Raw genomic sequence first — 27,225 nt, 5'->3', positions numbered from 1 at the left:
TCGCGGATCGGCTGGGGGGGGCGGTCGGAGGTTCTTGGGGGAGGCGGTCGTTGGGGAGAGGGGGGTTTGCGTCAAGGGCAGGAGGGCCTGGGATCCCTCCTGCCCGTAATGTAGTGCGGGGAGGGGGTAGGGGGTCGCCGTGGCCAGGAGGGTTTGGGCTCCCTCCTGGCCCAAACAAATAGCGGGGGTGGGGTCGCCAGGGCCAGGAGGACTTGGGCTCCCTCCTGGCCCGATATTGTCTCGGAGTTGGGGAGTTGGCGGGGCAAGAGGGCTTGGGCTCCCTTTTGCCCCGATCGTGTCGGGAAGTCGGGGGGGGGCAAGAGGGCTTGAGCTCCCTCTTGCCCCGATCGTATCGGGGGTGCCGCGGTTGGCTGGGGCAAGAGGGCTTGAGCTTCCTCTTGCCCCGATCGTGTCGGGTGTCGGGACCGCCAAGAGGAAGCAGCAGGACACCGGTAGGAGCTTCTACATGATGGGGGGGGGGGGGTCGGGAGGCTGTGTGGGTGCGAGCAGTCCTTCAGGGTGTGGGTGCGGGTGGGAGTGCGTGCGAGCGGTCCTTCGGGGTGGGGATGTGGGTGCGGGTGCGTGCGAGCGGTCCTTCGGGGTGGGGGTGCGAGCGGTCCTGCGGGGGGGTGAATCGGACGTCGGGGGGGACTATGGAAAAAAAATTTTGTACAACGCGCTCACGCATATAACACGCAAGGTTATGCGCGGTTTGTAAAAACATGTATAATGCGTGCGTATGCGTGAAAATACGGTAATCCCTCTTCCCACCTTTGCTCCAGGTACATTGGATAGATTGTGAGCCTGCCCATTTCCATCCTGTATCAGTAAGTTAATGTTTGTCAGTGTGTTTGATTGTTTGTAGCATTGTTTGTTATTTGTTTCCAATGTACGTTCTTATTATACTTTGTTTTTATATTATGTAAAACCGTTTTGAATTTTAATAAGGCGGTATATCAAATTTTTAAATAAACCTGAAAACCGAAAAATACTTGAGTACCTGAATAAATTCATGAAAACCATTCTGAGCTCCCCTAGGAGAACATAGTGTAACAAGTTTCAGCCTCTGATAAGTAGAGCTGGTATTGTGGCATCACAATGCCTCATTCCACCAATGCCTAAAAGCCAACCTCATCACTGATGTCACAATGGCTTTATTGTCCTATAATTTGCTCATTTTTACTACATTTGATTTCTAGAGTGGTACAGCGATTAAAGCTACAGCCTCAGCACCCTGAGAATGTGGGTTCCTTGTGACCCTGGGCAAGTCACTTAATCCCCACATTGCCCCAGGTACATTAGATAGATTATGATCCCGCTGGGACAGGCAGAGAAAAATGTTTGAGTATCTGAATAAATTCATGTAAACCGTTCTGAGCTCCTTTGGGAGAACGGTAAGAAAATTGAATAAATAAATAGTGTGTGTTTTCAAAGGGGTGTACACAGGGGCAGAGCATAGGCAAGACACGAATTTTCAATTTACCTGGCATCACTGCTGCATTTTAGCACTTGCACTTATGTTGGTGTAACTGCAGATGGGCAAATATTAGGTGTACTGATTATGTTAGTATTCTATAATGGAGCCCAGGTGCCTAGGTTTTGTTAGAGAATAGGCTCCTACTGCATGGTTTGGGGAACCTAAATGGACATGCCCAGTTATATCGTTTATTAAACTTGATATACCGCCTTAGTTGAAGCACAATTCAAGGCGGTTTACAATAAAATACATCAATAAAATAAAATTTAAAAAAGCACCATTAAAAGTAGGATAGTATACTACTTTCATACAGAAAACATAAAAACATTCATTATCCATCACTGCATTCTATACTAAATTTAAAATCAATAGGAGGAAATTTTTTTTCACTCAGAGAATAGTTAAGCTCTGGAACGTCAGACCAGAGGATGTGGTAAGAGCGGATAGCGTAGCTGGTTTTAAGAAAGGTTTGGACAAGTTCCTGGAGGAAAAGTCCATAGTCTGTTATTGAGATAGACAAGAGGGGAAGCCACTGCTTGCCCTGTATCGGTAGCATGGAATATTGCTATACCTTGGGTTTTGTCCAGGTACTCGTGACCTGGATTGGCCACCGTGAGAACGGGCTGCTGGGCTTGATGGACCATTGGTCTAACCCAATAAGGCTATTCTTATGTTCTTACACAGTTAAGAGAGAGCACGTTCAAAGAGATAAATCTTCAAAAGTACATGAAACTGAGTATATGAAGATTCCAAGCATAAACTAGTCAGCACTGAGTTCTATAAGGCTGGCTCAATGGCAAAGAATGCTGATTTCTAGTTCTCTCCCATTTCATAATGTGTGAATAACTGTCAGCACAGGTCCATGCTAAAAGTTACCATGCTGGCAAGATGGTGTGCGCTAAACAATAACACGAATTGCATGCCCAGTTATAGTGGCAGGGAATGGGTTTGGCACATGATAACTATTGTACTATTGGCAGCTCTCTCCTACACAGCTTCGGGACAGCGTTGTTTCCTGCAGTTTCTGAGGCCGTTTTTCCTCCTTAAAGGAATTTATATTTATTTGTATATGTATTTGTATTTTTGTACTTCAGTTCCTCCTAATAAATTTATAGTTTGTGCAGAAAGCACCGATGTTCTTCTTTTAAGGAGGTGGGAAGTGCATCTCTACTAAATACCACTACACTTAGGGGGCAATTCTAAAAAGGTTCATAAATTGCACGAAGCATTCATTCTCTTACAGCATCTGGGCACCTAGATTCCGTTATAGAATATTGGCACAAATCAGTATTTATACACCAATGTTTAGGTGTGCCAATGTATACCCTGACAATATCAGCCATAAATGCATGCACCTAAATATGGTACTTTATCATGTATCTAGGAGCACACCCATAGCACACCCAAACCACACCCAGTTTAGGGGTGAAGAACTTTTGTGCACAAAAGAAGAGCAGGACTTGGATATGATTGTATGTGATGATCTTAAGATGGTCAAACAGGTTGAAAAGGCGACGGCGAAAGCTAGAAGGATTCTAGGGTGCATAGGGAGTGAGGTAGCAAGTAGTGAAAAGGAGGTATTGATTCCCTTGTATAAGACTCTGGTGAGACCTCATTTAGAACATTGTGTGCAGTTCTGGAGATTGCACCTTCAAATAGATATAAACAGGATGGAGTTGGTCTAGAGCAGGAGTAGGCAATTCTGGTCCTCGAGAGCCACAGGCAGGTCAGGTTTTCAGGATATCCACAATGAATATGTATGAGATGGATTTGCATGCACTGCCTCCTTGAGATGCAAATCTATCTCGTGCATATTTATTGTGAATATCCTGAAAACCTGACCTGCCTGTGGCTCTTGAGGACTGGAATTGCCTACCCCTGGTCTAGAGGAAGGCAACTAAAATGGACAGTGGTTTTCATCATAAGGCATATGAGGGCAGCAGGCAGGCTTTAGGTGTACAGATGTGCTTTCTGAAAGGTTTGCACAGAGCCAGAAGTGGAGCTGAAGGGGTTCCCCAGATGGAGCTCTGGCTTATATGATATGCATGAGGTAAGGTCTCTGTTCCTGTTTTAGTGGGATCAGCAGTCATTCTCCTGCTGTTTTACACCAAAAAAAATACAGAAGCGAAACATATGGGACCCTTTATGCCCCTCTTTCCCTCTGATAGACTCATATGGAAGTTTATGAAGGCTACATATCTACCCTTAGGCATGGCAGAGCCTTTATAGTTTCAGATCTCTATTGAATTAATATTTCAGCAGGCAACATCAAAGGTATGTTGGAGCTTCTCTCTCTTTTTCAATCCCTCCTGCAAACCTTATTTTTGCTTTTTTTGCACAAAAGAAGCTTCCCAAGGTACCTAAGGCCAGTTTAGGCTTGTGATGCATAAAAATTACTGCAGCCTGAAAATGAATGAATAAATAATTCCCGGGTGATTCTACTTTGGCAGCATCTTCAAGTTCTTCTTTGAGTCCTTTCTAGCTCTACTTTGTGCATCTATATGGAAGGAACCACAGATTCACCATGGTAATGTTTGGGGTGCTACAGCCTTCCACTAACTGGAGCAAGAGGAACAGGAGATTGCCTCTTCAGAAAGGAATAATGCTTCAGTGGAAAGGTTACTTTGGAGAAAAGGAGCTGGTGACATTTATATCCTAAGACATGATTTTTGGTATCTCTCAGATGGTCCATGAGAAATGATAATCTGTAGGGGATCCTATATTTCTGAAAGGTTATAAGTTCCCCCCCACCTCCTCAGCACCCGTGCTTCTTGCTATGAGCATCTGATAGCTGTAGGTGGGATTTCTTCAGAACGAGACACCTGATTCTAGCCTAAGATGGCCAATCATATCTCCCCTCAGCCTTTTCTTTTCCAAGCTGAAGAGCCCTAACCTTTTTAGTCTTTCCTTTAGTATTTCTGTAGTCTCTCTCTATTTTTACAGGCAGCTATTTGCAGTGTCGCCATCAAAGAATTATTGACAAGAGAGACTAACTGAAAATAGTTGTTGTTACCTATTAAAAAAAATGCACCTTAAAAAGTTATAGCAGCGCAAAAATTTCAAATGGTAGAATCATGCTGTCTGCAGAGACAACATGAAGGAGTTCTTCAATTAAGTCGTATCTCAGGAGACATTGTGGTTATTAGAAATTTAAATATGGGGCTGCCACACGCTATTAACTGCAGTTCCTAACTACAGCATGGTTTTAGTTCCATTAGGTTCTTGAAGGCAAAAATTAAATTATCACAGCGCAAACTGTTTAATTGAGCTTTACTAAAATTATTCTGTTTCAAGGAACTGTCGAGGCAAATTTGTATATAAAGCTGTGTCACTGACTTATTCAGATGTTTTGACAAATTAGATTTTTTTTTTTTCATTTTTGCAATTCCCAAACAAAACTTCAAAGAAATTAAAAATGTATTATCAAAGGACATGACCTACACTCACTCCTCCTAGGTAGTAAAACAACATAATGTAATTCTAAGTTCAACCAGAAACTTATTTTTTTGAAAACAAACTTATGAATTGGTTGATCGTTTCCTACTGTATGTTTTTGTTATTGAAATGAATCTTGCATTATATATTGTACATGTAAACCATCCTTTGTTATATAGAAATGATAGATATCTATTATGCAATGACCTCCTATTAATTTATTTTGATCACTATGGAAATGGAGCAGGGCATGCAAGGTCATGCATTTGGGCTGCAAAAACCTGAAGGAGGGGTGAAGAACTTATGTGCACGACAGAAGAGTGGGACTTGAGTGTGATTGTATATGATGATCTTAAGGTGGCCAAACAGGTTAAAAAAGTGACGGCGAAAACTAGAAGGATGTTGGGTACATAGGGAGAGGTATGGCCAGTAGGAAAAAGAAGGTATTGATGCCCCTGTATAAGACACTGGTGAAACCTCATTTAGAATATTGTGTACAATTCTGGAGGTCGCACCTTCAAAAAGATATAAAAAGGATGGAGTCAGTCCATAGGAAGGCTACTAAAATGGTGTATAGTCTTTATCATAAAGCGTAGTATGGGGGACAGACATAAAGATCTCAATATGTATACTTTGAAGGAAAGATGAGAGAGGGGCGATATAATAGAGATGTTTAAATACCTATGTGAATACCAGCCGAGAAAAGAAAAGACCGGGACTTAAATTGCTTGTACGCAAATGCAAGGAGCCTAAAGTCCAAAATGGGAGAATTAGAAGTCATAGCCAAAAAAGGAGACCTAGACATCATTGGAATCATGGAAACATGGTGGAACGAGGATAACCAATGGAACGTAGCACTGCCAGGGTATAAACTCTATAGAAGAGACAGGGCCCACAAGAAGGGGGGAGGAATAGCACTATACATAAAAGACACCGTTCCCTCGTCCGGAGTGGATATAGAACCAAAGGCGGAAGGATTGGAGTCATTATGGGTTAAATTACCGGGAAAAAATGGCCTTGACATAAGATTGGGTCTATACTATCGTCCACCTGGACAAACGGAAGCAAACGACAAAGATCTGGCAGCAGAATTAAGGCGGGAAGGCAACAACAGGAATGTGACAGTAATGGGAGACTTTAACTACCCCGGGATAAACTGGAATATTGGAAACTCGAACTGTGCGAGGGAAACAGAATTCTTAGAGTCTGTGAGGGACTGCTTTATGGATCAGCTTGTCAAGGAACCAACAAGAGGTAATGCCACTCTTGACCTAATCCTCAACGGAATAGGGGGACCTGCAAAAGAAGTGGGAGTAGTAGGACCACTAGGAAACAGCGATCACAACATGATTCAGTACAAATTAGGAGTAGGTACAGCAAAAGGGAAGAGAACCACAGTGACAACGTTCAACTTTAAGAAAGGGAACTATGATGCTATGAGAGCAATGGTAAGGAAAAAACTCAGAAATAGCTCAAGGAGAGGAGAAACTGTAGAGCAAGCCTGGTCTCTATTCAAGGACACAGTGCAAGAAGCACAACATATGTACATCCCCAGATTTAGAAAAGGGTGAAAAAAAAACGAACAAAAGATCCCGCATGGATAAACAATGAGGTGAAGAAAGCGATAGGAGACAAGAAAAATTCATTCCGGAAATGGAAAAAGGACCAAACTGGGGAAAACTGGAAGGAACACAGAAAACGCCAAAGAGAATGTCATCAAGTGATTAGGAGAGCGAAAAGAGAATATGAAGAGAGGCTGGCCAGTGAGGCAAAAAACTTCAAATCATTCTTCAGATATGTTAAAGGGAAGCAACCGGCGAGGGAGGAAGTAGGACCGTTGGATGATGGAGACAAAAAGGGAGTGATAAAGGAACAAGAAAAGGTAGCCGACAGGTTAAACAAATTCTTCTCGTCAGTCTTCACAAGCGAGGACACATCCACTGTACCAGAACCCGACGTGTTCTTCCATGGTGATCAAGAAGAAAAACTGTCAACAATAGAGGTGAGCCATGAGGATGTCCTCCAACAGATAGATAGATTGAAAAGCGACAAATCACCAGGCCCGGATGGAATCCACCCTAGGGTACTAAAGGAATTAAGAAATGAGATAGCGGGAATACTCCAACGAGTTTGCAACCTATCCTTGAAAACTGGGGAGATCCCGGAGGACTGGAAGATAGCAAATGTTACACCTATCTTCAAAAAGGGGTCAAGAGGAGACCCGGGAAACTACAGGCCGGTAAGTTTGGCATCGGTTCCGGGCAAGATGGTAGAAGCACTGAAAAAGGACAGCATCTGTGAGCACATCGAAAAACATGGGCTGATGAAAGCGAGCCAACATGGCTTCTGCAAAGGAAGATCGTGCCAAACAAATTTACTGCACTTCTTCGAGGGGGTGAACAGCCAGTTAGACAAAGGGGAACCGATAGACATCTTTTACCTCGACTTCCAAAAGGCCTTTGACAAGGTACCCCATGAGCGGCTACTTAGGAAGCTGTGGAACCACGGGGTGGAAGGGGACGTACACAGATGGGTCAAACACTGGTTGGCAGGCAGAAGACAGAGGGTTGGAGTGAAGGGTCACTACTCGGGCTGGAGGAAGGTCATGAGCGGAGTTCCACAAGGGTCTGTACTGGGACCGTTGCTGTTTAATGTATTTATTAATGACCTGGAAACGGGGACGAAATGTGAAGTTATAAAATTTGCGGATAACACTAAACTCTGTAGAAGGGTTAGAACTACGGAAGAGTTCGAGGACCTACAAAGGGACCTAAACAAAATGGAGGAGTGGGCGAATAAATGGCAGATGAACTTCAATGTAAGGAAATGTAAGGTCATGCATATAGGGAGAAAGAACCCGATGTTCAGCTACCAAATGGGGGGATTAGTATTAGAGGGAAGTAACCTTGAAAGAGATTTGGGTGTACTGGTGGATACAACAATGAAGTCAATGGCACAATGTGCAGCAGCCGCGAAGAAGGCAAACAGAATGTTGGGTATTATTAAGAAGGGTATTACGACCAGAACAAAAGAAGTCATCCTGCCATTGTATCGGGCGATGGTGCGCCCGCACCTGGAGTACTGTGTTCAGTATTGGTCACCGTACCTTAAGAAGGATATGGCAACACTTGAGAGGGTCCAGAGGTGAGCGACACGAATGATTAAGGGCATGGAAAACCTCTCATACACTGAAAGATTGGAGAGACTGGGGCTCTTCATCCTGGAAAAGCGGAGACTCAGAGGAGATATGATAGAGACCTACAAGATCATAAAGGGCATAGAGAAAATAGAGAGGGACAGATTCTTCAAACTTTCAAAACATATAAGAACAAGAGGGCATTCAGAAAAATTGGAAGGGGACAGATTCAAAACAAATGCTAAGAAATTTTTCTTTACCCAGCGTGTGGTCTTTACCCAGCGTGTGGTGGACTCCTGGAATGCACTTCCAGAGGACGTAATAGGACAGAGTACGGTACTGGAATTCAAGAAAGGATTGGACAAATTCCTGCTGGAAAAAGGGATAGAGGGGTATAGATAGGGAGCTACTGCGCAGGTCCTGGACCTGTTGGGCCGCCGCGTGAGCGGACTGCTGGGCATGATGGACCTCGGGTCTGACCCAGTGGAGGCATTGCTTATGCTTATGCTTATGTGGCAGAAATGCGCATGAGCCGAGTCTCTTTCATTTGAAAGAGAGCTCTTGAATGAGAGGGCATAGGATGAAGTTAGGAGGTTGATAGGCTCTGGAGTAATCTAAGGACATACTTTTTTACAGAAAGGATGGTAGAAGCATGGAACAGTCTCCTAGAAGAGGTGGTGGAGACAGAGACTGTGGTATAGGCACCTGTGATCTCTTAGTGAGAAGAAGAGATAATGATTACTGTGGATGGACAGACTGACCATTGACCTCAATCTGCCATCATGTTTCTATGTTTCAATTATGTAATAATAGCAGGTCACAGCATACAATAATAAATTTAAATTTCTATTCAACAAAGGGTGGTTTAGGAGAATAATAGGCATATATGCTGTCACCAGTTTGCTTTTCAAAAAAGCCTGCTTTTATCCATTACCATGGCAACCACTTAGAACTGAGTCTGTTCACTTGCTTAATATAGATTGATAATGATTCAAAAATGCAATAACATTAAATTGTCATTTTCATATTCGTGTTCTCTAATGAAATCTAGCTTAATTTGCAGTGTTACTAAGATTCTAGAACTAGCATATATAACAAGGTAAACATGGTGTGCCGATCTTCTCAATTCATGGTAACATTGTAACAGATGGCAGATAAATAGCAAGGTGGTCCATTTAGTCTGCCCAGCAAGGTGGCTAGAGTTTGACCTCCTGTTCTGTGCAAAACATGCAGGTTACCTCCTGTCTGCCTTGTTTAGATATTGCCCTTTGATAAACCAGCAGGGGATAGTCTATGTTGGGTGGGCAATAAGTGCCGGAATCCAGTCGGGTTTCTAGGATTTCCCCAATGAATATGCATGAGATATATTTGCATGCACTGCCTCCATTGTATGCAAATGGATCTCATAGCCCTCGTTACCCAACCATAGTTTATGTGGAGGCCACAGTTTGGTGATAAAGCATAAACATAGATTGAATTGAGGAGGCTGAGGATAAAGGTTTCATTATTTGCCTTCAGAAGGTGTTCCATTGATCTTCTATAAAATGCAGATTGAAGGGGGAATTCATCAATGAGCACTAAGGTCCAGATTCACTAAAGACAGCGACTCGATCGCTGTTGGCCGATTCTCTGGCTGATTTTCAAACAGCGATTGATTCACTATCAAGTTTGCATGCAAATGATTTGCACGGAGGTGCAAATCATTTGCATGCAAACCCACCGACTCAATCGTTCAAGTGAGCAATTGAGACATGTGCAGAGCCCTGACAGTAGTGACTGGAGAAGCAGCCTCCTATTACTGCTGTCAGGGCTTCTCCCGGTCTTGGGGGGGGGGGTTCTTTTATTTTTTTAATGGCACAGATAATTTGCATGTATTACAAAAGCAAAATATCTGCCCTATTTTTAAAAAAAATGAAAACCTGACAGCGCCCTCGCCCCTGACAAAGCGCCCCTTCCCTCCCCAAACCCCCCAAAATGGCAGGAGGGATGCCTGTACCCTCCTGCCACCAGACATCCCCCACCGCCACTATGGATCTTAAATATAGCAAAAGGGATACCCACTCCCTCCTGCCATTGCCCCCCCGCCGAACTTAGATATGGCAGGAAGGATGCCCACTCTCTCCTGTCATCAGTCCCCTACCCCGATGAACCCCCCCCCAAACTTAGATATGGCAGGAGGGATACCCACTTCCTCCTGCCACCAGTCGTCCCCCCACCACCACTGCTGATCTTAAATATAGCAGAAGGGATACCCATTCCCTCCTGCTATGGCCCCCCCCCCTGCCGAACTTAGATATGGCAGGAGGTGTGCCCACTCCCTCCTGCTGTTGGCCCCCCCACCCCCCCGTACCTTTAAGTCGAGAGCAGGAGGGTTGCCCAGTCAGACCCTCTTGCTCCTCCTGCCTGCTCCTGTGCAATGCGAGTCATAGGCCCCTCTCTGGTGTATCATGTGAATGTGATGCACGGGGAGGGGTCTAAAGCCCTGTCTGGCTCCGGCGCCTTGGGCTTTTCCCTTGGGAGGCTCATCCCTAAGGAAGCCCCTGATTGGCTCAGGCCAAACAAATGTACGTGAATCAGTCGCTTGGCTATTTTGCATTGGGTTTTACTAATTTGTATGGCTGGATCAGAAAATGGGTGAACGAGGGGAAAAACACGCTGTGGGCTGTTTTGTGAATTGGGTCGGTTAGCAGTGATAGTTGCTAAACCTGAGAAAACAGGTTTAGAGATGATCGCTGACTTTAGTGAATCGGGTCTAAGTGATTTAGTGCATGCTAACCATTAAGGGCTAGATTCACTAAGGACACCATTCGTGTCCCGACCACTTTGTGACTCCGACCCAATTCACTAACCTTACTCCCGATCCAATCCTCACCCAATCTGATCCACACATGCAAATGAGGGGGAATGGCATGCAAATGTAGGAAGGCAGTGATTCACTAAAAAAATCAAGAACACCGACTGGGCTGGCCGATCAAAAAAGAAGCGACTGCTGGGGACCAGTCGCTCACGTCTCTGCTGACTCTCCTGCCCCTCAGAAGCAGTTTCTCCTTGCTCTCATCCAAGGAATTCAGGCTTTTTAAAGAAGTTAACTTCCGGATGCCAGTAGTAAGGCTCTTGCCTCCGCGACTGTCCTGCACTTGCTGCCCCGACTCTCCTGCTCTGCCGCCCTTCCCTACAGTGTGAGCCTGTGGTTTTAATCTGCGGGTTTAAAGTGAGGCTGCACTACATCGTGTTCTGTTCCAAGCATGCCGCAGGGCAGCCCAACTTTAAACCCACAGGTTAAAATCACGGGCTCATGAAAAGTAAAACAAGTTTCCAGCTCTGAGATGAGTGGTGAGCATTGCCATTACAGTGCTTGTAGAAGGATGCATGAAGTGTGTGATTGTGGGGTTCCAAAAAGAAAATGAAGATTGCAGTAGGGATGTGGATATGATCCTTGGGGTTGCTCCACTATTGTACTGGTTGTTGCTGGCTAGATCGCATGCACAGACCATCTACAGGCAAAGAAGATGGTCTGCGTATGTGTTGGGATCACTCTTCAGCGATCCGTGTGGTCGGTTTGGGGCGTGCCTCCAATCGGCATCATTTTGCATGAGGACGCGTTGTAAATCAGGTGCCCGGACACAGATTGGATTGGATACAGTAAGAGGGGTTTAGTGAATCTAGGCCTAAAATGCCCATAGAAATATAATGGGCATCTTAGCGTTTAGTGCATTCTAAATCACTTAGTACCCATTGAGAAGTCCCCCCTAAGATCTTTTTCCCAAGTTTGTTGCAGTCCTAATATTTGCTTTGGGTTGTGAGCCAATATACCATTTATATATTGTTGATGCTGTATGCCAAGTGAAAACAATGAAATAATTTTCGAAAATACAGTTGGTATTTCTTTATGTGCAAAGGAAAAAAAAAACATTTGCATAAATTATACAATGAGTCAATTGCAACCATTTAAATTTATTAGAAACAGGGAGTGAGAATTGTTGTTGTAGTTCCAAACATAATTTTTATGTAATAATGATAATCTTTAAGGGCCCCTTTTACAAAGCCACAGTAGCGATTCTGTCATGGCAAATGCACTGAAGCCCATTCATTTCCTATGTGCTTTGGTGCATTGCCATGAGGGAATTGCTACCGTGGCTTTATAAAAGGAGCCCTTAATGTCCATAGATCTCTCTCCACCCATTCTTTCCAAAAGATAAGTTGCCTATCTTAAACTTATTATTATACCATATGAGCTAATAAAAAGAATTCTTGAAACGTGTAAAGCTGCTAAAACTCAGAGATCCTTCTATTAAGGTGCGCTAACTGAGTTAGCGTGCGCTAATAGATTTACCTCCTCTTTTACAAAGATGCGCTAAGCTTTTTAACACGTGCTAAATATTTGCGCACGCTAAACACGCGCTAAATGCTAACGCGTGCATGTTATCTTATGGATGCATTAGCGGTTATCACATGCATTAATTTAGCACACGCTAAACGCGTGCTAAAATGCTTAGCGCATCTTTGTAAAAGAGGGCCTTAGTGTGTGCTCAAGATTAGCGCACACTAAATGCTAAGGTGCCCATGGAATATAATGAGCGCCTTAGCATTTAGCGCGTGCTAAATCGGTTAGCGTGCCTTAGTAAACGAATCCCCCCCAATTAAAAACATATCTCTTGCCCTTGTAATCCACTCGTGGCATGCCCATTTTTGATCCAAGTAATCTTATTGTAACTTCAACTAACTGTCTTTGGAATTATTATTGTAAATCACAATGAATCCTAGAAGAAACTTGCGGGATATAAGAAATTGCGTGGTATGGTATTACAAAGCCACCAGACATTCAGTATTTTTCTTTATTGCCTCAGAACTCTGGAATTCATTATCTCAAATTATTGGGAATCATCCTACACTAACTGCTTACAAAAAAAGCTTTGAAGACTTATTATTATTATAAATAAATTTTCAGATGATCTCCTGGGGATGGCTTAGCAGGCCCCTGTTTTCTGACCATAATCTTGCAAAACTGTATAAATTTTATTCTTTTGTAGTATGAGTGTTGTGTATGCACTATCTTTTTAATTATGGAGTTCCTTTCCTTTTAATTTATTTTAGATTGTAGACAGCTTTGACCGCTGGAATTGCAGTATATAAAGTAATAATAAAAATAATAATAACCCATTTCAGCTTGAGTGGTTGCCAATAGAGAAATGCAGTCATTTTCTTATGTTTTTGTCAGTTAATTAAAGGTATGGATCTATTTTAGGCCAAGCTGTTTATCAGGTTTAAGTTGGATTGATTCCCATATTGCATATAAGAATTAATGTTGGACCCAATGTTCAAAGGATTTATGCTCCTTCCTTGGGCCCTTTTACTAAAACATAGCATGTGCTAAATGGCCAGGTAGAATATGACCCACATGACACTAAGGCGCAAATTCTATAAACGGCGTCCCAATTGTAGGCGGCAGTAGACGTCTTACCACTGTCTAACTAGCCAATCGGGATGCACAAAAAAAAAAAAACCCTGAGGCAGACAGCCTACATTGTAGGTGTTTTCGCGAGCCTAGGGAGGCACGTAGGGCTGCTTAAGCTCGCCCAAGACTAGGCATGGGCACGGTTTTGCCTAGAAGTGGTCTTAGGCGAACTTAGGTGGCCCTAGGCATCTCGCTAGGGCCGTGATAGGCACCTGAAATATAGGCCAGCAAAATGCTGGTCTACATCTCAAGTAGACGCGGCTACTGAGCTGATTGAGGCAAAGGAATCTCCCTGCCGCGATCAGTTTAGCAGCTGCAGCAGGCAACCTATCCCCCCGTGAAGACATCTGGCAGGAGGGATGCCCACTCCCTCCTGCCAGAAACCCACCCAACCCCCAAAGATCACCAGCAGGAGGGATGCCTAGTCTCTCCTACAGCAACCTTCCCCCCCCCTGAAGACATGCTCCCCCTACCCCCCAAGCCCCCCTAGCTCACCAGTACCTATTTTTCATAGGCTGGCTGGAGAGATGGTTATTCTCTCCAGCCACCTGCCTCCACAGAATGGCAATGCACTGGGGATTGGCCTAAGGGTCTGATTGGTCTAGGCACCCATAGGAGGGGCCTTAGGTGCCTCGGTCAACCAGAATCTTAGGCAACTCTCCCAGGGTATTCTGGGATGCACTGGGAGTAGTCTAAGATTCCGGTTGGTCAGATCCCTTAGGCCCCCCTCCCCCACACACACACACCTGAACCAGCTTTTATCCCATTGCTTCCATGGGTTTCAATTCTAATTTCCCCAACAGCATAAACTCATGTACCCTACCAGATAAAATTGGGACCACATTAGCTTGGACCTCTTGACAAACCTAATTTCCAAATAAAATAGTATGTGCAGTAATTATAATTACTTTGTGCTTGCAGGTATTTTCTTATACTGCTGACATGGAGATCCGTACAGATGATTTATGCTTGGATGTTTCTAGGCTCAGTGGCCCAGTGATCATGTTAAAATGCCATCATTTGAGGGGAAATCAGATCTGGGAGTATGATTCTGAGGTACATAATATTCTGGAAATGTCTTGTGTTAAAACCTTCATTACTATCTGTATTTCAGTCTGCAGTTGTAATAAGGAAGGGACCTTGAGCCCTTCTGTTCATTACAACTGCTAATTTTTATTTAGAAATGTAAACACAGTGGAATATTGAATGCCAGATTAAATTATTTTTCACTTTTGTGTAGAAGTCAGGAAGCCAATGAAGTCCATAATCTGCCTTGCTTTGGTTCCCTTTCCATTAATAAACAGATGCATTGAAAGGCTCACATGTACAAATGTGTAGTGCTATCTCTGAGTTTCTACAGCTAACCTGGTGGGTGAGAAAAGGAAAGGATGACTTCCTTGTGATAATGCGATGAGTTTTACACATCTGACTTGGATGATGATCTTTTGTACTATAATGAATATGTATGTTATAATCTTTTGATTATTTTTTTTATTCTATAATGCAACAACACTTCAAAATGTTATATATTATTTCATAGTGGTTTAGGCTCATTCTCCAAAACTGCCCCTGACAACTTCCCCCACAAACTGCTCTATCTCCAAAAAACTGTCCCTCTGCATTTGTCACATCACACTACATACTGCCTCCACACTCAAAAATATTTCCTGCAACTGCCTCAACATGGCCATGTTTCAGGTGGTCCAACTTCGTCAGGAGTTGAAACAACCCTCTGTTTCAATGTAAGACTATAAATTGAACACAAAAGTCACCAACATGTAACCAACAGAGGCATCAGAAAGCGTGAGTCTCAAACTGCTGTCATGCAAATCAGTAACCCTGTTGAGGCTCATGTCCCACATTTTGCTGTTTCTTGTTTGCTTTCTGTAAAAAGCCAAACAATTGGCAGTCCTAACATCCTGAGTCATAAGTGTATCTTACAGGGCTCCCTAAATATGTGGGCACAAAGTACATGCAAAGTTTGCCAATGGCTTAATCTGACCCTACATCAGATAGTACAATTATCCCCCTATTGGTGAGACATGCAAAGTATTTGGACTGCCTTGGAAGCTCTCTATAATCTTTGCTCGAGTGACCCCCATGGTGCAAGCCAATACAATGAAGATTTAAACAACGGAAATAAAGAAGTCATAGTGTTATATACCAAAGTTGAAGATTTGAATCCTCAGGCCCGGATTCTATAAATGGTGTCCCGATTGTAGGACAGGGCAAGTCATGGCACTGCACTTGAATATTAACTCCCCGCCCCCCCCCCCCCCCCCCGGTTTATATTCGCATCAACCTTTATTCCTCCTTTTTTTTGGGGGGGGAAAGGTTATCTCAGTTTATATTCAGGTTGGTATATATTTGAGTATACACAGAATGCTTTCTGATATTCAGAAATTTAAGAGCATGCTAAAAACAACTCTATTTACAGAGGCCTTCTCATGAAATTTTATTCTGCTTGTTTTAAAGAATTTTAGATGAATGCTGTCTATTTTGTATTGTCATTTTAATTGTGTATGTATTAAATGAACCACTTAGGTTAATGTGTGGTACAAATTTTTACATAAATAAAATAATTGTGAAATAAAGTCAGTTCTGGGCAGACTACTATGATCTGTATTCTGATCACGGCTGGAATGAGGCTTCAACGGCAAATCCAGTAGTTAGGGAATAAGGTCAGTGCTGTGCAGACCTCTACAGTCTGTACCTCAAAAATAGCAAAGACAAATTAAGATCAAGTATGCATATGTAATATCTTATCATACTATATATCTTGTTGGGCAGACTGGATGGCCCTGCTGTCATCTACTGTGTTACTATGTTATGTACTCTTAGTAAATTCTATTTATAAATTCCATTCCATTGTCAGTCACTTGTTTTGAGAACCATATTGGGGGGTTTTCTCATGCCTTTGTTTACCTTCCTTACAAAAAGATCTGTTGCTAATTTTACAGCTCCACAGATTCTCCTCTTTTATCTTTCCATCTCTTCAGCTCTCTGTTAGGTATGCCTCCATTGCATCAGTCCTGGAGTGATCTTAAACTCCAGGACTTTGAGATTTGTGCTTGCACTGTGCTTTAGCTCAGTGTTCTTCAACCTTTTGACACCTATGGACCGGCAGAAATAAAAGAATTGTTTTGTGGACCAGCACCGGTCCGCGGAACGGGGGTTGAAGAACACTGGGCCAAGTCGTGGGTCAGACCCTGCCGAATCTCCACCCCAGACCCCGCCCCCATAATAGTACTAATTGTAACACCATTTTTTCCATTCATTTTTCATGTATTCACACAATATAATCTTAACACATAATGTTTGACAACAAAATTAAACTACACAAAGCACACTGTATGCTTCTCAACATTCATTCTTACCGGAAACAGATAACTCCATGCAAATACGGGACCGAAAACTAAAAGTACTAATATATACAAACAAACCCTAAGATGCAAGACTCTACATGCAGTACAACCCCAGTGAAAAAGAAACAAATGCCTTTCTTCCTGAACAGTGCAAAATACAAACAGCAGATGTAAATTCTCAAAATTGACACAATTCAATCACTAAATTTAAAACTAAAATAATTCCCCCTACCTTTGTTGTCTCCCTCCATGCTGTGCCTTACCTTCTGTTATGCTCCCACCTGGCTGTTTTATGCCGCCCCCGGCGATATCTTCAGACTGGCTCCCTCTTCCTCACTGACAGTGCACAAAGCCATGGGCAGCAGCTCCTCATTCATCCCACACCTCATCTGGAAGCCTCCCTCTGATGTTGTGATGCAGCTTTGTGCACTGCGGAAGTGAGGAAGAGGGAGCCCGCATCAATTGCACCGCAGACCGGCGGCTGAAGAACACTGTCTCGGGCCTGATGCACGTTCCGGCCCTGTGGACCAGCAGGAAATTTCTGCGGTCCAGCAGTTGAAAAACACTGCTTTAGCTCTTACATCAAACCATGCAATGCGAATTTTGGGGCAAGGGATGGAATTAATATTTGGAAGCAGATACAATAGAACAAAATAGCAGCAATGTTACAGTTTAAAAAAATCATTTTAGCCCCCTCCTAAATCCATTGTCATTTTTTCCCATATTCTTTTTCCAAGTGGGATGAGTTGGGGACATATACTATAAAGCGTGGTTGATTTTCATTTAAACTGTTTTACTTTTGTAACCATAACAGTGTCCACGGACAAAATGTTCTAGATTTCCACCATTCTTTCAGTGAAGAATCATTTTATCTGAAAATGTGAAAATATATTTTCTTTTTGACATCAGAGCTTTGTTTTTTTTGTTAATCTTGGTATAAAACGGCTGTCAGCAAAATCCTTGTACAGTTCAATGATAGGTTTGTATAACATAATTGAAACTCCTAATCATTTTTTGCATAAAACTCAGCTTGCACAGTCTTTCAACTTAGCCTAGTGGCCTTGTCTGTACAATATTAAATATGTAGACATTCTTGTAAATGCTCAATGCCTAGTTTCCTTACTCCTAACAAAGGTCTTACACAGTGAATGGATGGCATCTTTGTTCTTTGTTTCAGCCCTCCCTTTCCACCAGTTAAATCTGAGCCAACATGAGCCTGATTCTCATTGCAGCTGTGTCTACTTATATATTCATTCCCTAATAAATATCATCTGATGTACCAAGATGTTTTTCATGGTCTTTATGCAACTACTTCTCCATTCCACTCCTATCGCATTGTGTATAACTAATTTTTTTAACTTATTTTTATTACAAATCAAAATATATCCCAAACATTTGTCCATGAATTCCATCTGTAGCTTTACTGTTTATTGGCATAGGACCAGTTGCTATATATTGCAACTTAAAAAGTTGGTGCCGACTAGAATAGCACTTAGCATCAAAGAAAATGATTATATACTCTGTTCTTTCCTGTGGTTCATGTTGTATGCTGCATTTTGTTTTGCCAATAAACAGATTTAACTAAAAAAAAAAGACTAGCGCTTGGCTTTCTTCTACAAGGTGCGTGTTCCTTTTATAGAATCGCATTTAGCGCCATTGAGCAATGTATAAGTTAGGCGCACGCGTGTAGGCCAAGTAAAACCAGAGCTAAATAAATGCCTGTGCCTATGTTATGCATGCATTGGTCACATTCTATAACAATGTGCCCAACTTTAAGGAATGCCTTCAATCCGTCCCTGGCCACACCCAATTTTTGAAATTCGCATGCTGCAACTGACACATAATTTTTACTAATCATGCTTTCCAAGTTGTACGTATAATTTTTAATTCATGCAATTAGCGTCAATAATGAGGTGTTAATTACCAATTGGTGCCGATTAGGCCAATCAATTAAGTTGTGCACTTACATCAGCTATGCACATAATTTTAGGCACTATTTATGGAATTTGGGGGATAAAGCATATTGGGTTTTCTGTGTACACTTCTCCCTCCGGATTCACGGGGGATAGGGGCAGAGCCGGACCGCAAATGGCGAAAAACCGCGAATATCCGGCTCTGATCCACTCCCGCCTCTCTCCCGCCTTCCCAGCCTTACCTGATGGTCTAGCGGGCTTTCGGGGCAGGAGCGATCTTCCTATGCTCCTGCCCCGTGCAGATCGCCATGAGGAAATGGCTGCTGTGAGTTCCCATAGTCTCTCGAGGCTACGACGGGAACTCCCTACAGCTATTTCCTAATGGCGATCTGCACGGGGCAGGAGCGCAGGAAGATTGTTCCTGCCCCGAAAGCCCGCTAGACCATCAGGTAAGGCTGGGATGCCGGGGGGAAGACTTAACGATGGGTTTTTTTTTTCTTTTTACCCCTCCCCAAAAAATCACGAATATGTGAAATCGTGATTACTGAAACCGCGAATGAGGAGTGGGAAGTGTACTCAATTTACAGTAGGACAGTTTGAGGGTGATTTTATAAGGGTTTGTTCCTTTAGAGCAGTATTTTACATGCTCGAGTAAGAAGTGTAGCCTAATGGTTAGAGCAGCAGGCAAACCAGATAAACTAAGATTTGAAAACCAGTGCAGTTGTTTGTGATCTTGGGCAAGTCACTTAACCCTCCAATGTCTCAGATTATAAGCCCTTTAAGGACAGGAAAATATCTACTGTTCCTGAATGTACCTCATAACTTGCCCTGAGCTACAACTGCAAAGGGGGTAAACTAGATCCTTAATTCCTTCTTTTACATAATAGAGAAAGAGTGCATTTGTAATCTTAATATACCACCTAGCTCCGATGGTTCAACATTGTGATACTCACAAGCATGATTTTTTTCAACTACGCTGTTTGGTACTTGATCAGATTCCTATTCATCCTAGGGGCGGCAATAGAAGACTTCAACTCCAGCGCAGGGAGCAATTTTGGATTTTTCAGCTCCAGGCTTTGCAGCCCCATGGATTAAATACAAGCATCGCCTATTCTTACTGAATCCCATCAGCATTTCTATAGTTAATCATGTCATCTTGTATGCAGTATTTCTCTAGTATGCCTTCTTTTGTGTATCAGCTGTTTTTAGCTCATGTGATTTCAATCATTCTGTTTTGTGAATGAGCTGACATGGTCTGCCCGAATTGGCTGGTTCATGTTCAGCTGACCTGTCATGTGATCTTTCTCCTGACAGGACTGGACATGGTTATAAGCCCCACAACAGTGATTTGAAAGTTGTGGTTGAAAGCAGCAATTAGGATCTGTGTACTGTAAGTAGTTGAATGAGCTTTTGCTCTTTTTCAACTTTCAGCAGGTGAGCAATTTCATTTCCCTTTTGGGTTTGTGTTTTGTGTTATAGGATAGCCTGGATTTGGCGCTAAGGCCCTGAAGCAGTAGTTACCGGCCACGAAACGACTGTCGGCCTGGCCTGTTTGTGTTCAGTGGTTTTTACCATTAATCATTCTCTGCTATTTTTTGCTCCCATCTGCTAACTTTAAACTTGTGGTAAAGTTTTTTGCCTATGATGCTTGGGTGGAAGAATGTGGATACACCTCTCCGTTTGTCTGAGGCTTTTCTTTCGCTTAAGTAAAAAGCTAGCTTTCTCGGCTTGTGTGGTGCTTTTGTTTTGGAGTGATATTTTGAATCTTTATAATTAGGTGGTATGCATTCACAAGCAAAAGGAAAGAGTAGAACATAAGAACTGTAATACTGGGCCAAACTGAAGGTCCATCAGTCATAGTATCCTGTTTCCAACAGTGGCCAACCCAGGTCCCAAATACCTAGCTAGATCCCAAGTAGCAAAACAGATTCTATGCTGCTTATCCTAAAAATAAGCAGTGGATTTCTCCAAGCCATCTTAATAATGGCCTACGGACTTCCCTTTTAGGAATTTATCCAAACCTTTTTTAAATCCCGTCACTTTAAAATAGAAAATAGAACAGACCAACAACTCACACATAAAATGAAGACATGGTCAGAACGAGGTCAGAAACAGGTTCAGAGGATTCTTGTGTTCTCACCACCACTGAAGGACTGATCCCCAAACGCATTCAGAATAGTTGGGTGTATAAGACAGAATGGAACTTTGGATAGGACAACTAAGGCATGAATTCTGAAAACAGCTCAATAAGTTAAGCGCAGGTAGTCACCTAGATCGTGCCTACTGACACCTAACTTAATTGCTTTAATTGGCTTTAATCAGCATGGTAATTGATCACGCCATTTAAAACAAATTGAAAACTCAAAAAAAAGTAGATGTTGGAATCGCTCCTACAGCATGGTGCCTAGCAGTGCCTAAGGTCAAAATAGGTATGATTAGGGGCAGAAATGACCTTAGTGCTGCTATGTGCAATTCTGTGTAAGACATAGGTGCCTGAAATGTAGACCTTTAAATCCTTGGCCTATATTACCAGTGCCTAAGTATTTTCTTAGATTCCGGTAGCTGTGATTCTGTTGATGGTGCCTAAGCATGATTGATACATGGCCTGTACCATTTTAGTAAGTGCAGGTCGATTTAGGTGCCATTTACAGAATCTGGGTCTGGGAATAATGACTGGGAGTGCATTCCAGAGAAAGAGCACAGTGAAATAGGATGCACTTTGCCTAGTAGATTCATATTTCGCTGATCATACAGGTGGTATTTGCAGCTAGCAATTGTTAAGGGAACACAAAAGCCTATGGATTGCATATAGAATGATAGATGTAGAAAGATAGGATGGAATACCAGAACTCAGAACCTGTTGAGTGAGGGTAAGAGTTTTAAAGTGAAAACAAGAAGAAACAGTTAACCAGCAGCGTTGAATGAAGAAGAATGACATGATCAAACTTTTTGGTTTGAAAGAATAATATAATAGTATTTAGAATAGGCTGGAGTTGGCAGAGAAGTGATTGTGGTAAATCTGAGTAAATTTGCAAATAGTCTAGGCATGAGATGATGAGAGCATAGGGAAGAGTCATCTGAGATGATCTATCCTACCAAGAATGAACGATGTGGATTTTCGCCTCAAGAAGAAAAAGCAAGTCTTTGCTAAGCTGACTGTCTGAGCTATCTGAAAATGAGCTCTCAATCCAAGTTTAACATAATTGATAAGTCACTGAAAAACTATTCTTTTCACTAATTGATAAAGAAAACAGAAGCTGGAGATGAGTTAATAATTAGCTACAACTGAAGCATCAAGAGAGGGCTTCTTGAGCCCAGGCTGAACTAGTGTTCTCTTCCAATGGGCTGACAACTCACCAGAAGAAATACTTGTATTTATTAGGGTCATTGTTATGATAGTAAGACTTGATAGGGCAAGAGTACTCAGTCTAGAATGCAGGAAATTGTCTGAGTAGCTATGAGAAGTTTTGTGAGTGTGGTAAAGTGGGTAATTAAAAAAAAAAAAAATAGTCCATTGTTGTGCTAACAGGTGGATGGCAGGCAGCATTGCTTGGGAGGAGGAAGAAGAAATGACGCAAGATGTGATAGTTTATAAAATACTCATATATATGCATATCTTTTCGTGATATAGATGCACACAATTACACCAGAACACATACAAACCTGTGCACCTATTTTCCCTGGTGTAATTTTATAAAGGTATATGGCGCATATGTTGCCTTTATAAAATAATAATCCTGATACCAAAGAAATTGCTCCTTCCCTCTTTTTTAATATTAATAATGGACCTCAGCAGTGTCACTCAAAGGTTCAACTCTTCATCACCTTTAAACGTTAACCACCTACCTCATCATAGGGCCAATATTCTTTATAATTATTATCTTAAATGTTAGCATGCCTTAATGATTTTCCTATTCAAAAATATTGAATATTATAATTACTCATCTTAACATGAAGATTCTTAAATCTACATGTTTCACTTACTAGGCAGAAATACCTTATGCAAGGATTTTCACCAGAATTTGTACTGCTAATGCATAAACCATTTTGCTTAAGAAAGGTCTTGTTGCCAGAGAGTCATGCAAGGGGTGAGATTTTTCTAAGAGAGAGCCTCAAGGACCAGGAACCTTCATTTACTGCTGGATGAGGAATGTCTGGAAAGAGATTCTTTGGGTTGGTAGTCTTGATGAACCTTGACAGAGAAATCCCAATATTTAGGTTGGGACTGGCTAGAGGAAGATGATATTCCTCCAGGAGAAGATTCTACTAAAGTCATTATTTACCATAGGGATGAGTGGTCCACCTTGATAACTCAATTGCTCAAGGCATTCACAATTTTAGAATCTCAACCATCAGAGAATACAAAGACTGAAGACCACCTGCTAGAGGAGATAAAGAAGCTGGCATGGGCTTTCCCACTGCATAGGGCTTTAAAGGATATGATTATAGAAGAGTTGAACACCCTGGATACAGGGTTGAAAATGGCAATATCTAAGGCAGGGGTGTCAATGTCCCTCCTCAAGGGCCGCAATCCAGTCGGGATTTCAGGATTTCCCCAATGAATATGCATGAGATCCGTTAGCATACAATGAAAGCAGTACATGCAAATAGATCTCATGCATATTCATTGAGGAAATCCTGAAAACCCAACTGGATTGCGGCCTTCGAGGAGGGACATTGACACCCCTGATCTAAGGCAAGGTTATATCTCAGCCCTGTGGTGATAGAGGAAGTCTTCTGTCTGTAAAGATGGTTGCTTTCATCTCAGCAGTCACCAAGATTGCACTCTCAGTGGATGGGGATGTAGTCCTCAAAGATTCATAGGACTGGCATTAGGAGACCTTGCTAAAACAGGCTTTTGAGGTATCTGCACTGGCCTTGTAGGTGGCTGTCTGGGAGGGCCTGTTGGCCAGGATTTTTTTCATTGTACTAAGCAGTTACCCAAAGATGCTTTCGAAGGAAGTTAAGAAGGAATCAAGAGCAGCTCACCTGGAAATTGTTTCAGTCTTTCTAGCTGATACTCTCTACAGTCTTATTCATATGTCTGCTAAAGGTCTTCTCTTTTAGTGTTTAACCAACATTTTTTGTGGCTGAGGAACTGTGCAGCAAATGTGGCCTAAGAGAAACAACTTAGTAAAAGTGTGAGCTAAATCAAAATTATCCTTAAAAGGAAAATTGTTATTTAGAAAGGACTTGGACAAGTTGGTCCAAGTCAATGAAAAGCTTGGCAGATTACAAGGTGCCTAGGCTGCCAGAAGGTTTTTCTAAGTTGAGGAGCATATGGTCAGCTAGGGGCCATTTCAGAGACACTAGCCCAGACATGGTAAGTAGATTTCAGCAATGCAGATTTTCTTCCAAAGTGCAGCCCCTTCAGAATGGTTGCAGACTAGGTCGAGCTGCTACAGCTACAAACAGTAACAGAAATACGCAATGAGAATTTTGGGGCCAATGCTCTGTTCCTTCTGAACTCCAGTAGAAGGGCCTTGTATTTGGGATGGATCATATTGTGTTGTGGGATCTGGGGCGGTTTCAGTTTGTGATCAGAGGGGTGTTGAGGGGTTTGGAGATATGATCAAAGGAAAGTTGGGGGGGTTCAGGGATGTCAGGGAGTTTGGAGTTGACATAGAGTCAGGAGGTGAAGGATGACATTAGGGAAGGCGGAGGGTTAAGGAATTGGATGTCAGGAGGATGTGTAGAGTAGGTGGGTGGGGGGTAGTGCCTGCACCACAGATCTCAGCATCATACTGTCCAGAGTTATAATTAAAATACAAGAATGGACAGCGAGAAACCATCTCATGCTAAATGCCAAAAACACCCAGATTATTATGGTTTGAACGACACACAGCTTGCATAGATCTAACAACAGGCACTAACTTCAACACTTAGGGCTCCTTTTACGAAGGTGCGCTAGCAGTTTTAGCGTACGCAATGGATTAGCCCGCGCTAACCAAAAATCTACCGCCTGCTCAAAAGGAGGCGTTAGTGCGCGCTATTCCACGCGTTAAGGCCCTAGCACACCTTCGTAAAAGGAGCCCTTAGAAAACCTCAAAAGTACTGGGAGTCACTTTAGACATCTCACTAAATTTGAGGCTCATGTGAACAATTTAGTCCACAAAGCCTTCCTTACCTTACAAAAACTAAGAAGAATATGACCTATTTCTTCCAACAACACTTCAGAATACTAGTGCAATCAATGATATTATCTCCACTAGACTACTGCAATGCACTTCTCTTAGGTATCTTGTATGTGCATCCCTGCCTTATCTTTTTACGCCATGAACCATCTTTTCTCTGAACAAAGACATCATGGATCCTGCTCTGCTACTTGGAATGCAAACTGTTTTGCTGACTACCAAAGTCATCCACCTCTGCTGGACCAAACAACAAACTGGAAGAAGGGAAGAACTTCAAAACTCAACAAACTATATGCAGAAAAGCAATAGGGAAACAGTTCTCCCATTACAAAACACAATCTCTATATGTCCAAAAAGAAAATAATTTTTTTGGTGTGTGAATGAGGAGGTATCAGTGAACCAAAGTGCTCGCCAGGTGCTAATACTGAAACAAATAAGAGTGTCAATGGACTCAATTGTCACTATAGAATCACATTATTTCACTCCTCTTAAATAACATACTTGTAAAATAACAAAAATTAAAGTGTAGAAAGTGGAAGAATTGTGTCCCTAGTGCAAAAACGAATTCAATAAGTGCCCTATCCTGCTAACAAAAACTACGAAACTGAACATTAAAGTCTTAACTGTAGTATTAGAGCACTTTGACATGTCCGACAAGGATCACGTTTCACAATCTTCCTCAGGACAGATCTCTGAAGAAGATTGTCAGACGCGTCAAAGTGCTGCAACAATATAGATAAAATTTTAATGTTCAGTTTGGTAGTTTTTGTTAGCGGGAATGAGCACTTGTTGAAGCAGTTTTTGCACTAAGGACATAACTTGCTGGTAATATAATATTTAAAATGAATAGAAAATAACAATTGTTTTCATGCACTCTTTATCTTCCAATATTGTGAAATATCCTGCAGCAAAACAGTCAAGAACAAACACCTGTGCAAGAAATTTGATGGATGAATATGTGAAATGCTTGCAAGAATAAAATCAGCCATGAGGTGGAGCTAATAAAAAAGAAATATTCTTGATTCATTATCCAAGGACTTCTACCGACCCCCCCCCCCCCAATAAAAGAAGTGTTTGTATATAGTTGAAAGTATCAAATAGCACAAATATTATCAAATGAAATAGCAACAAAGGAGATCAGATTAGGTGTGTGTGGAATTTGCACTTGCAAATAGTCCTATCCATGTTTAAAGTCACTGATTGCATGTGTGTATGCACAAGAGGGTCGTTCTGTGTGTGGATTGGACAGTCCTGAGAATTAAGCATCTATTTCTTTTTTTCAAAATGGCAATACAGATATACTTTAAAAAAAATTCTCCATCAGTATTTGCAGCATCTCTGAGACAGACTGTCAGTTAATTTCTCATTTGGATATAGGCTCAAAAGAAACAATTGAGAGAGCAGTTGTGCTTTCCTTTCTAATGTCTTAAATCACCTCAAAAAGCCAAAAATTTGAGTTTTGGAACTCGGTTTAATTGTCTCTCCATAGATGTCTGGTTTTGTGAAATCCAACACTTATATGTTTATTTTAAAAAATAGGATTGATATACAGTATCTGTTTCCTGTGACCTACAGCCAAGTGATCATTTTACTCCTGGGGGAAAAACCTCTTGGAGGAATGTTTCTCTGTGTCAGGATCACAACCTGTTACTTGGTTGTGGTATATTAGTTGCATGCCATGATCTCATGCCTGGAACAATCCTCTTTCCCATTATAGTAGTTCTGTGAGGAGGAAGTACAGCAGTGGTAACTTTTAGCTGCTGCTTTCAAGAAATTTGAGCTATATGGCATGATCCCATGCTGTTCTCGTGCCGATTGCCCAGAAAGTGGAGGGGTTAGGCAGGTGTGGCTCAGACTAATGGCAATTCATTAGAATAGATACCCATATTTCTTCTCATATCTTTGGATTGTATGGTTTAAAATTTTAATCCTAAAGGAGCAGTTATTGCAACCTCTGCAAATCTGCCATTGTTTCTCAAGACAACCATGAAAAGCCACTCGGGATCGTCAGGTGTTATGACATATGAATGAACTCTGCGATTTATAGGTTTAAGTGGGTCTGCTTAGTTTTTTGAGAAGGAGCTGGTGAGTAGAGGATTTCTGGAGAAGAGCTTAGTTTGTTGTTTTATTTGGTTTGTAGTATTTTATGTATTGGCATTATACTGTACTTTTTGTTTATGATAGGTTTTTATTATGGTCTGTTTTTAGTGTTATTAAAATGTATATTGTAATAGTTGTTTATTAAAAATAGAATACTATTTTTCTGTGTTTAGTTATTGCATTCTATTCTGTCTTCCCTCTAGTGAAAGA

General features: G+C 42.0%; 1 protein-coding gene across 7 annotated transcripts in view; it reads left to right on the top strand.

Annotated features, from left to right (window-relative positions):
* The window catches only part of GALNT13 (polypeptide N-acetylgalactosaminyltransferase 13), a 391,518-nt gene that overhangs the window by 310,473 nt on the left and 53,820 nt on the right, over positions 1 to 27,225 (top strand). For 6 of the 7 annotated variants that reach the window (XM_033945850.1, XM_033945855.1, XM_033945852.1 and 3 more), the window contains one exon: positions 14,425 to 14,559. In XM_033945850.1, coding sequence (XP_033801741.1) covers positions 14,425 to 14,559 — 135 coding nt within the window. Of the gene's footprint in view, positions 1 to 14,424; positions 14,560 to 14,743; positions 15,689 to 27,225 lie in introns of those variants that run through there. The other variant, XM_033945853.1, reaches the window with a different exon arrangement.

This window comes from Geotrypetes seraphini, chromosome 5 (assembly GCF_902459505.1).
Source record: "Geotrypetes seraphini chromosome 5, aGeoSer1.1, whole genome shotgun sequence".
Lineage (NCBI taxonomy): Eukaryota > Metazoa > Chordata > Amphibia > Gymnophiona > Dermophiidae > Geotrypetes > Geotrypetes seraphini.
The sequence above is the reverse complement of the archived record's forward strand: the minus strand, read 5'-3'. Positions and strand labels throughout refer to the sequence as shown.